Here is a 13602-nt window from a genome sequence, read left to right on the forward strand (position 1 = left end):
CTAATGTCCTGCACAATACTCTTTCATTTATAAATAAATAATTTAGCCAATAACAAAATAGTGAGACTTCATTACTCTTCAGTATCCAGTTAATATTACTTTATCCTAGCTGGAATAAATGTCATGATGTACCTAGAGCCAATTCCAGGACCGCTCAGTCTGTGAAGGGAATACACTCTGGACCAAATACTAGTCCTAGACTTGGCACTGTGCTCACACATTATGGAAAAATTAGTGTAGCACATGTCTTAGGATTGAGGACGAAACCTAAGAACCTTTAAACAACCCCAAAACACAAACAGTAAACATCACACCAACAGTGACACAAGCTTAGGTTAGAAACCAAAGCCCTGCATCTTAGGGACATATTTGTGTCATATTTCCTAGGTCCAGCTGGCCACTTATACTACTACCCTTATAAGTGGCGGGTTGCCAGGGCCAGCAAAGCCTTCTGTGCTAGGCCTAAACACTATCAGAAGCACTGACCTACATTTACAACCTGTTTTCTAATATTTGTTCCTTAAAATTGTATTAATTTATTCCTAAGTCTATTCTCTTCATTTCATGAATGTAGATGTTAGATTTTTTGTCCAATCAGATTTCAGCCTCCATGTGCTGCCATGTAAATCTAATTTGCCCAGGACCTTCAATGTCAATACTGCTGGCTCTTTGGCCATAGAGAATATTAGCAACGGGTCTGTCATATTCACCTCACAGGGTCAGCTAGCTGGCCCAGAATAGCGTTAGCATTTTTCAAATGTTTAATTGGTTGGTCAGAGGGAAACTGTTACAGCCAAGTTCGACTGGCAAAACATGTGTGTAGCTCTGGACACATTAATACATCAGTTAGACTTTTTTATGCCAACAGAGGAAGAAAAATTTATTTGGTCTTGGACATACTTAAAAATCAATATATAAGAAAAGCTAGACATCATGAGGAGGTCAGCCAACCCCCAAGCTAGCTAGCTTGTCTCAGCCCCGGAAAGGATTTATTCTCCACTTCCTTTCTTGCTTTAGTAAAATATTATTTACCCTTCATATGTGAAATTCTTCTTTCTCTGTAATGCCATGCGTTATTATATTGCATTTTTGTATTGTATTGATGGTTTCTATAATTGCGAAGTGATAGTGATGGTATTAAGAGGTGGATTAAGTACATACCCACTGAAGGCCCAGGTACCAAATGCGCAGCCCGCCACTGACCCCTGTCTGTCCTGTCCCAAGTTTGTGTAGTTAATTAATATGTAAAGATATACTAATTTGAAGTATAAAGCACTTATTAATAAGAAAAGTGTAAGTGATATTTACAAAACATTTTATTTACATCTTTTCATATTGTTTTTGACATTCAGGTAAAACTGTTTACTGTTAAGGCTTCTAATAGGTTGTCTCATTTGATTGTATATATTTAAATAGTATAAAAATGATCAGAAAGCAAACCGTAAATAGCTTTTCTATATATTGGCTTACATTACAATAAGTATTCTGTTTTGTTAATCTAAAAATAGTTTTCAAATAATGGAAAAGGCTAAAACTGCATTGACACATTTAAAAGGTAGCTGCTCCCCCTCTTTAAAGAATACTGTGCTGTGTGCTGGTATCAGTGTGTATTATGATGCCACCCATCACTGAGAAAGCAGATTCCTTTTTCCACCAACTGCTGTTGGAGGACGTTTACAGTGGCTGTGGTTGTGACGAAGGTTGGTGCCAGACACTCGGGCAAAGCAGGAAGCTAGAGATCGAGAGCTGCAGCCACAGGTGCCATCCTTGAAGGGAAAATAATAAATGTCAAAAAACAAACAAAAGAGAAACAATAAAAACTAAATATACAATTCTGAATTCTTTTAGCTGTACCATGTTAAAAAACGCATAACTGCTGTTAGGGAAGCAGTACTAGACATAAACTGTACATTCACACATAGATAACAATTCCTGTAATGTTACTTGCCTCCAGAGTAGCAGGTCCAAAACCCTTGTCCTTACTCATAGGTGACTTGGTCTGGTTTTGACACTGACCATGTGTTTGTGCATTAGTTGGTCGTGGCTCATCCTTCCTACCCTGTTTCATAAATCTGTGATTAACGATTCTGGTGACACTGTCACTCCTGCCCAGTGGCACAGTGGGAATCCTTGTAGGGGGCCCTTCTGTTTTCTTCAATCTTGCTGAACTTGAATGATCCTTGAGCCGCAAATCTGGTACTTTCTCTCCTCCTGTATTTGGTGGGTTTGGTTTCTCTCCACGACCACACACATTACGAAAAAACTCTTGAACCAGGCCATACTTTTGGATTCCTGCAGTCCTACGGCCAGCAGATTTGTCATTGCTGGCCCCAAATGCTGATTTGGGTTTTGTGTTGATAGAACTGTACTGAGGAGGAGCCCATATGCTACGTTCCTTAGGGAGCTCCAACCTGGAGGCAGTATTTTGAGATGATGAAGACGACAAGGAGTTGACAGAAGAGGAGGAATTTGTAGTGTTGGAAGGAGAAGAGCTGGAGGAAAGGGGGGATGAGATGGAGTGCCTTCGCTGTAGTTTGGGTGAAGTTGAGTAAGATGGAAGCTTTTCTAAAGGCCCAGGCATCCTTTCCATGGAAGTTGAAATGTTTTGGGAGCGAGTGGACACAAATAAAGGGACCCTGGGTGAGCGGTGTTTTCTTGTTTGATAGATGTCAGTCTGAAGTCCAACACTATTCACTTGTGGCGGAGTATGAGTCTGGGTTCCTATACTGATTACTCTAACAGTGCGGCTACCCGAGATGCTCCTTCTTCTCTTTTCAAGAACACTAGCTGTCATTTCTTTCATGTCATCACTTAGATTCCCTGAGACCTCCCATCCTCTGAAGGGCAAACAAGATGAAGATGAAACACCAGTGGGCTGAAAACCAGAAGATGAGTTGGATTTAATGATGGTAAATGGATCCTGTTCTGTCATGCTCAGACACGGAAAAGTTAAAGAATCCTGCCAGGTATCACAGACATTTGTTTCATTTATATGTTTAGAGGGGTGACAGTGTGGTTCCTCTTCCTCCTGTTTCTTCTTACATTTCCCCTCAATTTCAAATGGCAAAGCATTTTGAAGAATCCTGCGGGCTGATGGAGGACTATAGTATATACGTATAGCGGTTTTCTCTGGAGCTGTGTGGGTCTTTTGTGCTGACATCAGCTTTAGATTCAAACCAGAAAAACAATTTGTCATGGTGGGACAGTCCCAGGTCTTCCATGGATCTTCTCTGTCCACCAAAGCTGCCTCTTGGCTGATATATATCCAATTTTTGCTTGCTCTCTGCATTGATGGGCTAGATTGCTTGAGGCTCTTGAATGCCTGAGATTGAAAAATAAAACATTATATATAGAGTAGAATGAGCACTGGTGATCAAAATTAGAGAACAATTTATAAACAATTGAACAATTCTGAAATAATGTCATCTTCACTGCTCAACAGTTGAGGGAGTTTTTGTCCTGTCTATACCATGCTACCAGAACACCTTTTCCACAAAATAACTAAGGCATTTCCAGAAAAAAAACATTATTTTCCAGAAAACACACTGATCAAAATTAGAGAACACTTTCAGATACCTCCCAGTTATTGATGTTAATCTGGCACCTGGTGCTAATTTCCTTGATTATCTGTCAACCCCTATTTAACTGGCAGCCTAACTTCCAGTTTCACTGACTCTGCAAGATGGTGGGCTGTTCTAAAGTGACTGAAAGCCTCTGGCAGCAGGTTGTCCAGATGAAGGCCAAAGGGATGACCCTATCAGCCATAGCAAGACAAGTTGGTCGTTCCAAATCTGTTATTTAAAGAATATTGAATCTTTACAACATTACAAACTCATTCAAGTCCGCCTAAAATACTGGTTGTCCACGGAAGACACACACAAGAGAGGACAGGATGCTTCGGAGGATCCTAATGGGCAATCGTTTCCACACTGCAGCTGGAATTGCTCACCAGTTCAGCGCTGAACAGGGAAAGGATCTGTCTCGTCATACAGTGTCTCGACGTTTAAGAGCATTTGGACTGAAAGCCCACTCTGCAGTGACCAAACCTCTCATTAGCAGAAAGAATCAAAAGGCTAGACTAAGCTTTGCTGAGGAGCATGTTGTGTGGACAGAGGAGAACTGGTCCAAAGTTCACTTCAGTGATGAAAGCAAGTTTAATTTATTTGGGTCCGATGGGAAACATTATGTTCGGCGACAAACTGGAGAAAGACTGAACCCAAAGTGTGTAAAGAAGTCAGTGAAAAGTGGAGGAGGAAGTGTCAAGGTTTGGGGCATGTTTTCAGCAGGAGTTGGGCCTTTTATACAGCTACATGGCAGAGTGAATGCAAATGTTTATCAGAACCTTCTTCAACAACATATGGTTCTTTCCCTGCGTTCATCACCCAATCAGCCCGCAGTGTTCATGCAGGACAACACTCCATGTCACAGCAAAACAGGTAAAGCAGTTCCTTAAAACTGAAAACATTGAAATAATGACATGGCCTGCCCAGAGTCCTGATCTCAACCCAATAGAGAACCTCTGGAAATCCTTGGCGACAAAGTTATGGCCAAGAAACCCACTACAGTAACCGAACTGTGGAGGAGAATGGAAGAAGAGTGGACCAAAATCACACCAGAGCAGTGTAAGAGACTAGTGCTGTCCTGTGGCCGCAGATGTGCTGAAGTCATTCAGAGCAGAGGCCTGTACACTTCCTACTAATTGCTGACTGTTGTAACCTTCAGAAAATGTTGTAATCTTTTTCCACGCTACAGTCATTGTTGTTCTCTAATTTTGATCAGTGTGTTTTCTGCAAAATAATGTTTTTTTTGGAAATGTCTTAGTTAATTTGTAAAAAAAGGTGTTCTGGTAGCATGGTATAGACAGGACAAAAACTCCTTCAACTGTTGAGCAGTGAAGATGACATTATTTCAGAATTGTTCAATTGTTTATAAATTGTTCTCTAATTTTCATCACCAGTGTATATATTAGTCAAATTAAATATCTTATTTTAAAACACATGTTTACTATGTAATTCCATTGTCCTGATCACTTAAGTGCTTATTCTACTCTAGGCCAGTCTGTAATATGGTGTTTATAGTGATCACTGGTTTTAGATATGTAAGTAAAAAAGTTGCATACACTGCAAGATAGTCTAATGTAATAAATTATTCATAATGGCAAACAATACATAACCTTCATTCAAAAAAAGAGACATCTTTACCTCAGAGTCCTTGCTTTCCTTCCACCAGTCCAGTTGGACTTCACTTAGGTATGATAGAAGCTCCTGAGGCTCACTATTCCAATTGCGCTCACACATTTTTAGTTGCTTGGTCACATCAATAACTGCAGCATGGGACTCATCTAAAAGGTTCTGAAGTTGCTGAAAATAATCTTTCTGCAGTGGCTTTGGTTCTGAAGAATCCTTTGTTTCTGATGTGTCCTCTAGCTGTGTACATAAGTAAACACAAAAAATATTGACCGTACACCTTATACACCTTGATACTCATTTAACTTCATTTAAATGAATCTTCATTACATGGAATAAGTTCAGTATGCTTTATAATAGCAAAATCAGAAATATGATGGTTGTGATTCCTAATCAGAAAAGGCAAAGATTTTCAAGATCAGAAAACTGTACACACATCCTTCACTCACATAGAAGTACAGATACCCATGTTTTAAAAGACTCTGGTAAAAGCTGAAGTACTGATTACACTTTGCACAAGTACTGATATACATCCCTACACTCAAGTTAAAGTAAATCATTTTGGGCACTGACATGTACTTAAGTAAAAATTAGGCATTACTTCTACCGGTTTTAATGTCATCCTGGTAACTGGACCTCAAGTCATATTAATATATTGATATAAAAGAATTTAAAATTTGTTTTTTGTAATGAATGTATCAAGGCTGAACAACCACTATATAGAACACAGAGGATGATCAGGTGATCAGAAATGTTTCTGTTCTTTCATGTTTACATCGCTGACTTCCTCTGTCTCATCCATGTTAGCCCCAGACTTCTTGTTTCCTTTTGCCTTGCTTATTGTTAACTTTGTAGGCTTGCCTAAGTCTGTGGTGTGTGTGACAGCCAGGAAATGATACAGCAATAGTATATTTAAAAAAGGCGAAATAAAAAATAGGTTGATGGACTGAAAACGGTGCGCAATGAGAAGAAAGAAATATTGATCATGTCACTAAATAGCGGTTCGAAAATGTAAGAAGTAGAAAGTATAGATATTGGTGTAAAAAATTTAATGAGTGAAAGTAATGTACTGATACCAGAAAATTCTATTTAAGTACAGTAACAAAGTATTTGTACTTCATTAATTTTCATCACTGACAGTAAGATATTAAGTGCGAATTTGGCAAACATTTTCTTTAAATGTTCCAAAACCTTACCTTACACTCAACAGTCCATGAGGCCTTTGCTTCAGCAAACTGCTGTGCAATGTGTTGGCCAGCCCGGTATTCCGCCTGCAGCTCACAATATAGATCCTGAACTGCTGCCTTTAGATCTGAGAGGAGAACACTGCTTACCTAGAGAGATTTTATTTAAATAAGATGAGAAATACCTGGTGTATCAAACATGCTCAATAGAAAACATTCATATCAAATATTCATATCAGATCACCAAGCATGAATAAACAGGAATGCTGTTCTGCTAAAATACCTGCTCATGGCATGCTTCATGAGGTTTTGCTTCTTGAAATGAGTTGCAAGTGTCCTTGGTTTCCAGTATGTCAGCCTTCATTTGAGGATCAAGATCATTCTGGAAATCCATTTTAAACATATACAGACTTACACATTTATCATATGCACAGATCATATAAACATCTCTGGATCTTTAGACAAGGAAACTATTATTCTCTATGAACTTGGGACTCAATTTCACCAGAGACCCATTTATCAAATTATTATTTTGATTTTCATATATATCAATTGCATAATTAACAATTATTGCATAGCTTAAAGATATTCTTCTGAATAAATATTACCATTAACTCAAACAGGTTCTTGTCTTCTACAGATGGCCTCTCCCCTTGGCGCCATTGTTGGAGAAACCAGCGAAGTTGTACCGTGAGTAGCTCAAGACTTGCCTGGTTACAAGTCTGCTTCTTATTGCTGCTGGAATGGCAGGTCTTTTTCTCAGCAGGACATTGATTTGCTACTTGATCGACTGTCTCTTGAAACTTTTCTGCCTTTGCATCTTGACCAATTTCTCTAGGCACAGAATTTACCACAATATCTAGCTTTGAAACCAGGTTGCTTAACTGGGCCTGTAGAACTTCCAGTCCACTGGTCAGGGGATTCATCATGGGATCTAAAACCCATTGATCATTCAGGCAATGAGAATCAACCTCAATTTTGCTAATGAAAGGGTGGCTAGAGATAAAGTTATGGTTGGACCTTAATGAGAATCCCTTTTTTGTTGGAGGGATAAGAAACTGGATAATTGATCTAACTAGCATAGCCTGGTCACGAGTTGCAAGCAGTGCTTCTAGGTCTTTTAAATTACCTGTACAACCCTGGTCTATAGCTGCATTCTCATCACATATATTTTGGTCTTTGGGATTTGTCACCACTTGCATTGGCTCGTCTCTAAGGATGTGACTTATTGGGCAATTCTCTAATCCTAATTCACCCACTGACTGTAAATTGTCTTCAGGTCTTTCTTTAGCCTGTGGAAGCACATAATTCGTATCACAATTGGCATCTTTTTCTTTTTCTACAGACAAAGATATACCCAGACATTTCTCTCTGGCCTCGGTAGCATTGTCTTCCTCTTCTTGGCCCCATCCTGCTCGTTCTCTCATTTCGTTCATCTCCGATCTGAGCCCACGGTTCTCCACCTCGAGCTCCACAATCCGTCGACTCAGCAGTGTAGCTTCTTCTTCCACCAAACGAAGATGAACTTTGACCTCTGATTCACGTGTGTGGGCAGAGCTAACCGTCCCTGCTGCAGCCTGAGATGCATCAACATCACCATAAAACAGTCTGTACTTGGACAATTCCTCTCGCATGGTCTCGCATTCTTCTGCCATTTTAGTTAGCTTCTTGCACATAAGGGCTGATTCCTCTTTGGCAAAATGCAGCTGGCATTTCAGATCTGCACTGTCATCCTATTATACCAAGAAATGTATATATATATTATTTATATATATATATATATATATATATATATATATATATATATATATATATATATATATATATATATATATATATATATGTTTAGCAATTCTGTATTACAGTGTACCTGGTAAAAAATGAGTTGCTTTGTATTCACCTGTGGTAAAATCTTCTTTTCACACTTGCTCCCAGCAGATTTCAAACTTCTTCTCTTCAGGGAATTCTTAAAAAAATATATAAAACCTATAGTGAAATTTGGTATTGATGTCAATGGTAGATTAATGAAAAAAATATTTCGAGCGAGGGGAGAGAATTCATTCACAGTGCCTGTTTTGCTGCTTTGGAATATAGAACTATGGTACAATCCTCCACACAGCACTGCATTACTAATAAAAAGCATACCTTTCTACATAAACACCTCCAAAGTAGGTGCATGTGTGTCTAAACCTGATCCTAATTATATAAAGAACTCCTACTTTGATTTAAGGAAATCCATTCAAAGGATCTTAGCGTGTTAAAAAACTAATGAAGATTATGTAATGACGATCCTGGGAATATAGCCCACAAAGACACCCATTCCCCTCTTTTAAAAATGCTTTTAACCACAAGAATTTGAAGGTGTTGTCAGTTTTACAGTTATTATACCTTAAACCGTCATTCTCATGAAGTCCAGGCTCAAAGCCTTGAATTCATTACAGCAGGCTAAGAATGCATGCTGCTCTCAGTATGAGAGGAATCTTAGCCATTGTTAGTCTCTTTTTTTAGTCCAATTGTTAGTCTCATGATCTACCTGGATATCCAGCTAGTATTTAGGTAATAAATGCATACTTAAGCAAAACACATAGAAGCACAAATCGATTCAGTTATGTTTATGTCCCCTGTGTGTCTCCCATGTGGATATTATTTCTTTCTTTCTTTCGGCTTCTCCTGTTAGGGGTCGCCACAGCGGATCCTCCGCACGTTTGATTTGGCACATGTTTATAATAACTGAAAAGTCAGCTCAAGCTTTTTGTAATGCATATTTCTTACAAAACATTTATGAAAATCTTCTTGCTATTTGAAGATTCCCACAAAAATCAAACTAAACTCCTTCAATTGTAAGAAAAGCTGTTGCAAGAGAAGCAACTGACCATAACCATAAATCACTATTCAAATCAATTTGAATGTCATTCTATCCTAATAAATCATAACCAGATCCCAGACATCTTCATTCTATATGTTTATTGGTTGTTGCTCAGTTGACTGTAAAACTGGATAATCTGGTTGTAACTGATTTGCTCATCTTATGAGGATCAGAGCAGGGCAGCAGCTGTTTGAGATGAGTGGCCTGAGCTAAGCTGCTGCTATCCACTTCTTAGCACTGAATCCTGGATTAAACTTTGTATCAATGCTGTTACAATCAATCCCTGGGCTCTTGATTTTATATATATGTTATAGAACTCTCATTATAAGACACAGACGTGACAGATAGCACAAAAGACGTTTTCAACGTAACACTTGAATGGTTAACTAAAAGGCAAGTTGCTCATTGAGTCACTTGCATGTCATTATATAAATATGCTGGACAAGCAAAATAATCAGGCAAACAACTGTGTCCCTTCTTTCTTTTTTTCTATCCTTCCCCAATTCTTTTGCTATCTCTGCACCCACAATTGAGAATGACAGCTGTGCCTCAAACCCTATTCCTCAGTACTCTGCCTTGCCCAGAGAGTCAGCTGTTACCACACCCTTCATACACATAATCGGGGTCAAGACCGGACTGACACCCTAACCTTCTGAGAGAGAAGGAGGATGGGTGCACAAACTTTATAAGGAACCTTTAAAACATGTCATAGTTCACAGTACTATATTGAAAATGTTTTCACAGTTTGGTATATTCATCCAAAGGTGCAGTTCCATAGTATTATCTCCCTTTGTACCTCTCTAGATTTGTTCATCTCTGCTTGCAAGACCTGCTTTGCCACATCCAGATTCTGAAGCTGCTCCCGCAGCTCTTCGTTTTCCCACTCCAGCCGTAAGCTCTTCTTTTGCACCGCCTCTAGCTCAGTGTGCAGTCGCAGGGACACACTTTTTGCTACCTGAAAGAGGACAAAATATATATAGGACTAGAAAAATCCAAACCACATCCATTAAAAAAACAAGGTTTTGCCAGGTTGCTTAATAAGGAACACCCTTGAGCTAAAATATGAATGTGCTCTATTCAATGCAGGAATTCGGTAATCTGTTGTACACTTGAGATATTAGTGTTATGAGGAGAACACGTGAAACCTTTCCAATGGCAATACCCAGGGTAAAGGTTTCATGTGACTACGACATGAAATTCAGTTCAGTCTTCTGCTCTGTGCTGCTTCAAAAATGTATTCAAAGAACTGTACTGCTTTTCACTGTTTCTGAAAAATAGCATTAGCATGTTGTTAAAACGTGCAATTAATGCATTTCGAGAGAATACATTAAATCCTCTTTAATGTAAAAGCTAATGTGAAGCACACATATATCCAACTGTTCCATATCGCACACAATATATACTGGGGGTATCTATTTCTTCCACATGTCTCTAAAATAGACCACTCATGGGTATGCCCACTGTGAACACAGACAGCTGCCAGCAGACTTCCTCCACCAACGTTTGCCTTGACATGTATTCTCTTTTTCTGTGTATCGCTCTCTTTCCATTGTTTTCTCTCAAGTCTTATAGACAAAATCACAGTTTTACTGGTTGCTGCGGGAAGTCTTCTGTGCAATGCAAATGTTTTAGATTCCTGTTGAGTTTTCAAAAGATCAAACATCATGCTACAAAGAATAAACAGGTTTAAACCAAAATTGTTGCATAGCATGGGGCAGTCTTTAAGAAAAGTGCATACTGTTGCGGACTACCCCTGCTGTGCTGATTAGATTTTAATGTATCCTGCACTGCTCTCTTCTCCTGATTGGCTGATGAGTTTAAACCAAAAAATGCTTGTGTAGTGAGTGGTCTGCCACAAAACAGCAGCTGGCAAGCAGAACACTCAGGATTTTTCCCTCTGTTTTACCGTAAAATATAATTGAACCACATCCAGAAAAGAAAGTCTCCCACTATACACACTATAATGAAATCTCAGGCATGTCTATATAAACGGGAATATCCTCGCCTGTTATCACAGCTACAGTCTTCAGTATAGCTTTTAGTACTGTGGTTTAACACTTCACTTGTTGAAATGAGAGCATACTGAATCACAGAAACCTGATTCATTTGTCAAGGCTTACAGGGCAACACTTAGATCGTCTAGTATAAACTTAGCACATATCCTGAAATTATGAGTTGTATGGATTGGCATCCTTCATATTGGTGTTTACTGTGAAAGGAAGTTGTTAGTAAAATCCCAAGTTAACATGAGGAAAATCTATGAGTGGACTGACTTAATTATACACTGAGAGTAAATGATACAATAAATGGAATGCTTGTTCTTCCCAGAAACTTTAATTCATATAATTAAAGAGGAATGCACAAAAACCAAGCTTTTGGATGCCTCACACATTTACTTTAACTCAGAACAGTCTCTGGTGAAAATACTAACCCGGACATCATGCTCAAGAGTGCGTATAAGCTCGCCGTCCACCTGGCCAGTCTGGGCAACACGCAGACTGCGCCTCTCGGCCTTGCGAAGACGATACTGCAAGATGCGACATGTCTTGTTGGCCTGTTCTAGTTGCTGCTTGAGCTCCTGTAGCTGGTACACATCCTCCTCCATATAGACGTCCCTCATCTCCATCATCTCTGAGCGCAGCTCCTCCAACTCATCCTAAATGCAAAGCAAATCTCATACACACTGGCTTAATGGACTGTCTCCAATGTGTAAATTTCATTATCAGTATAATATCCCATTGGACATTGTTTTACATAAAATGTTTATTTCTGGAATTCATGAATAACCTAATTTTAAGATACTGCTTTACATCAGTAATAATGCATAAAGAACACAAATATTTCCCTCCTTTTGACAGTCATCGTTATGCGCAGAGGATTAATTTAGTACATAGTGGTATATTTTTTAACCTACATCAACTAGAGATGCGGATTTGAGGTAACCAGTTAGATGAGTGGGCACAACAGAGGGCTTGTAGACTAAGATATCGTATTCATTCAGAGATCAGCATTCCATGGCATTCTCATTCAGCCTGAAAAATTCTTCAGAGCTGATAGTGTCTCTTAAAGTGCTTCAACCTAATCCTAGCAATCACCTTCGACTTGAGCTTGTCCTTGTGCTGTCAGTGAGATGTAAGAGATGATGGGAGAGTTAGACAGTATTAAAGATTGTTTTTTAAAGAGAAAGAGAGAGAGTGTGTGTGTGTGTGTGTGTGTGTGTGTGTGTGTGTGTGTGTAAATCCTAAATCCTTTACAAATATGTCACATGTAATTTGCTTCCAGTCAAACATAGATACTAAAGGTACCCTCCCAGCAGTATTATAATACAAGTTGAGTACTTAAGGCATTGAATTCATTTAATAAAAAACATCGTGCGAAATTTTTATTAAGAAAATTACTTTTCAGATATATATGACTTCGGGCTGTATACTGCAATTCTTTTAGATATAACCCGGTACCTTTAAATATTCATTTTCTGATTGTAAATCGTCGATTTCCCTCATTAGCTCATCATGTGCTCCGTCCCTGCTGAACTCCAAAGCGCCAGACGCGCTGAATTTCCATCTGCCGTCCATGGAGGAGAAGTGATACATGTGTCTCTCAGCTCTACCCTGTGCTGGTGTTAGGATGTTGCTGGGAAAGTCGCATCCGATCATCTCAGTTACTTCTCCTCCCGAGTCTTCAGACTTCTCAGCATCTGCGCTTCTGTTATCCATTCCAACGTGAAGGTTAATAGCTGCTCTGTTTTCCTCCGAAGTGCAATCCGACGTCTCAGAGCTGCTGTCCGTCTTTCCACCGGACTCTTTAGTCATGCCATCACCTGCACTGCTGGCTTCTGGAGCTGTCTTGCGGCCAGAGGGTTTGTTTAGACTCTTCACTGAGCCGGGAGCTGAACGCCTGGTTTTCTCATAGCGTTTAACCTCCTTTCTGGTGCTGCTCGAGTCCCGCTTCGGTTTGTCTTTAGGTTTGATCTGGTTCATCTTCTGCGTTTCTGCTGTAACGGCGCCGGACAGCAGCGCGTGAACCGGAGAACTACTCTCTGCTTTTGCTTTCGTCATACGAGACACACTCTTTTTTTAAATCAAAGAAAAATTTAAATTAGAAGTAAAATTAATATCTTGACGATTTAAAAAAGTTTAACTAGTGAGCCCCTCTCCATGGATTATGCAGAGGTGCGACTGTTACACCAACTTCAGCACACTCACATGGTATCCGAATTTAACTAGGACCAGGAGCCTTTGATGTGTGTGTGTGTGTGTGTGTGTGTGTGGGCGCGCGCAAGCACTTTTTTAAGTAGCTCTACCCGCCCCCAAACGAGTTCTTTCTCTCACTTTCTCATTTTATATATATATATATATATATATAT

General features: G+C 39.3%; 1 protein-coding gene across 2 annotated transcripts; it reads right to left on the bottom strand.

Annotated features, from left to right (window-relative positions):
• Window positions 1-1294: 1294 nt before the first annotated feature.
• Window positions 1295-13364, bottom strand: LOC310741668 (microtubule cross-linking factor 2). 2 transcript variants are annotated; one of them, XM_083569766.1, is made up of 10 exons: window positions 12695-13364; window positions 11668-11892; window positions 10033-10191; window positions 8271-8336; window positions 6979-8103; window positions 6654-6752; window positions 6383-6520; window positions 5202-5426; window positions 1949-3322; window positions 1295-1766 (listed from the first exon to the last, which is right to left on the bottom strand). In XM_083569766.1, exons 1-10 carry the CDS (start codon window positions 13292-13294, stop codon window positions 1626-1628), a joined length of 4152 nt encoding a protein of 1383 aa, XP_083425892.1. In that variant the 5' UTR covers window positions 13295-13364; the 3' UTR covers window positions 1295-1625. The 2 variants fall into 2 exon arrangements, with proteins under 2 accessions (XP_083425892.1, XP_083425891.1); XM_083569765.1 differs by having other exon boundaries at window positions 8241-8336.
• Window positions 13365-13602: the final 238 nt, after the last annotated feature.

The sequence above is a fragment of the Silurus aristotelis genome, assembly GCF_946808225.1.
Source record: "Silurus aristotelis genome assembly, chromosome: 19".
NCBI classification, from domain to species: Eukaryota; Metazoa; Chordata; class Actinopteri; order Siluriformes; family Siluridae; genus Silurus; species Silurus aristotelis.

Excerpts from the sequence above, each read along its gene's own strand:
- LOC310741668 (XM_083569765.1), bottom strand. The coding sequence starts at position 13,294 with ATGACGAAAGCAAAAGCAGAGAGTAGTTCTCCGGTTCACGCGCTGCTG. Across the intron at positions 6,753-6,978 it reads AGAACCTGTTTGAGTTAATG|AATGATCTTGATCCTCAAAT; the intron begins GTAATATTTATT and ends ATGGATTTCCAG. Across the intron at positions 1,767-1,948 it reads TTGGACCTGCTACTCTGGAG|GATGGCACCTGTGGCTGCAG; the intron begins GCAAGTAACATT and ends TTTCCCTTCAAG.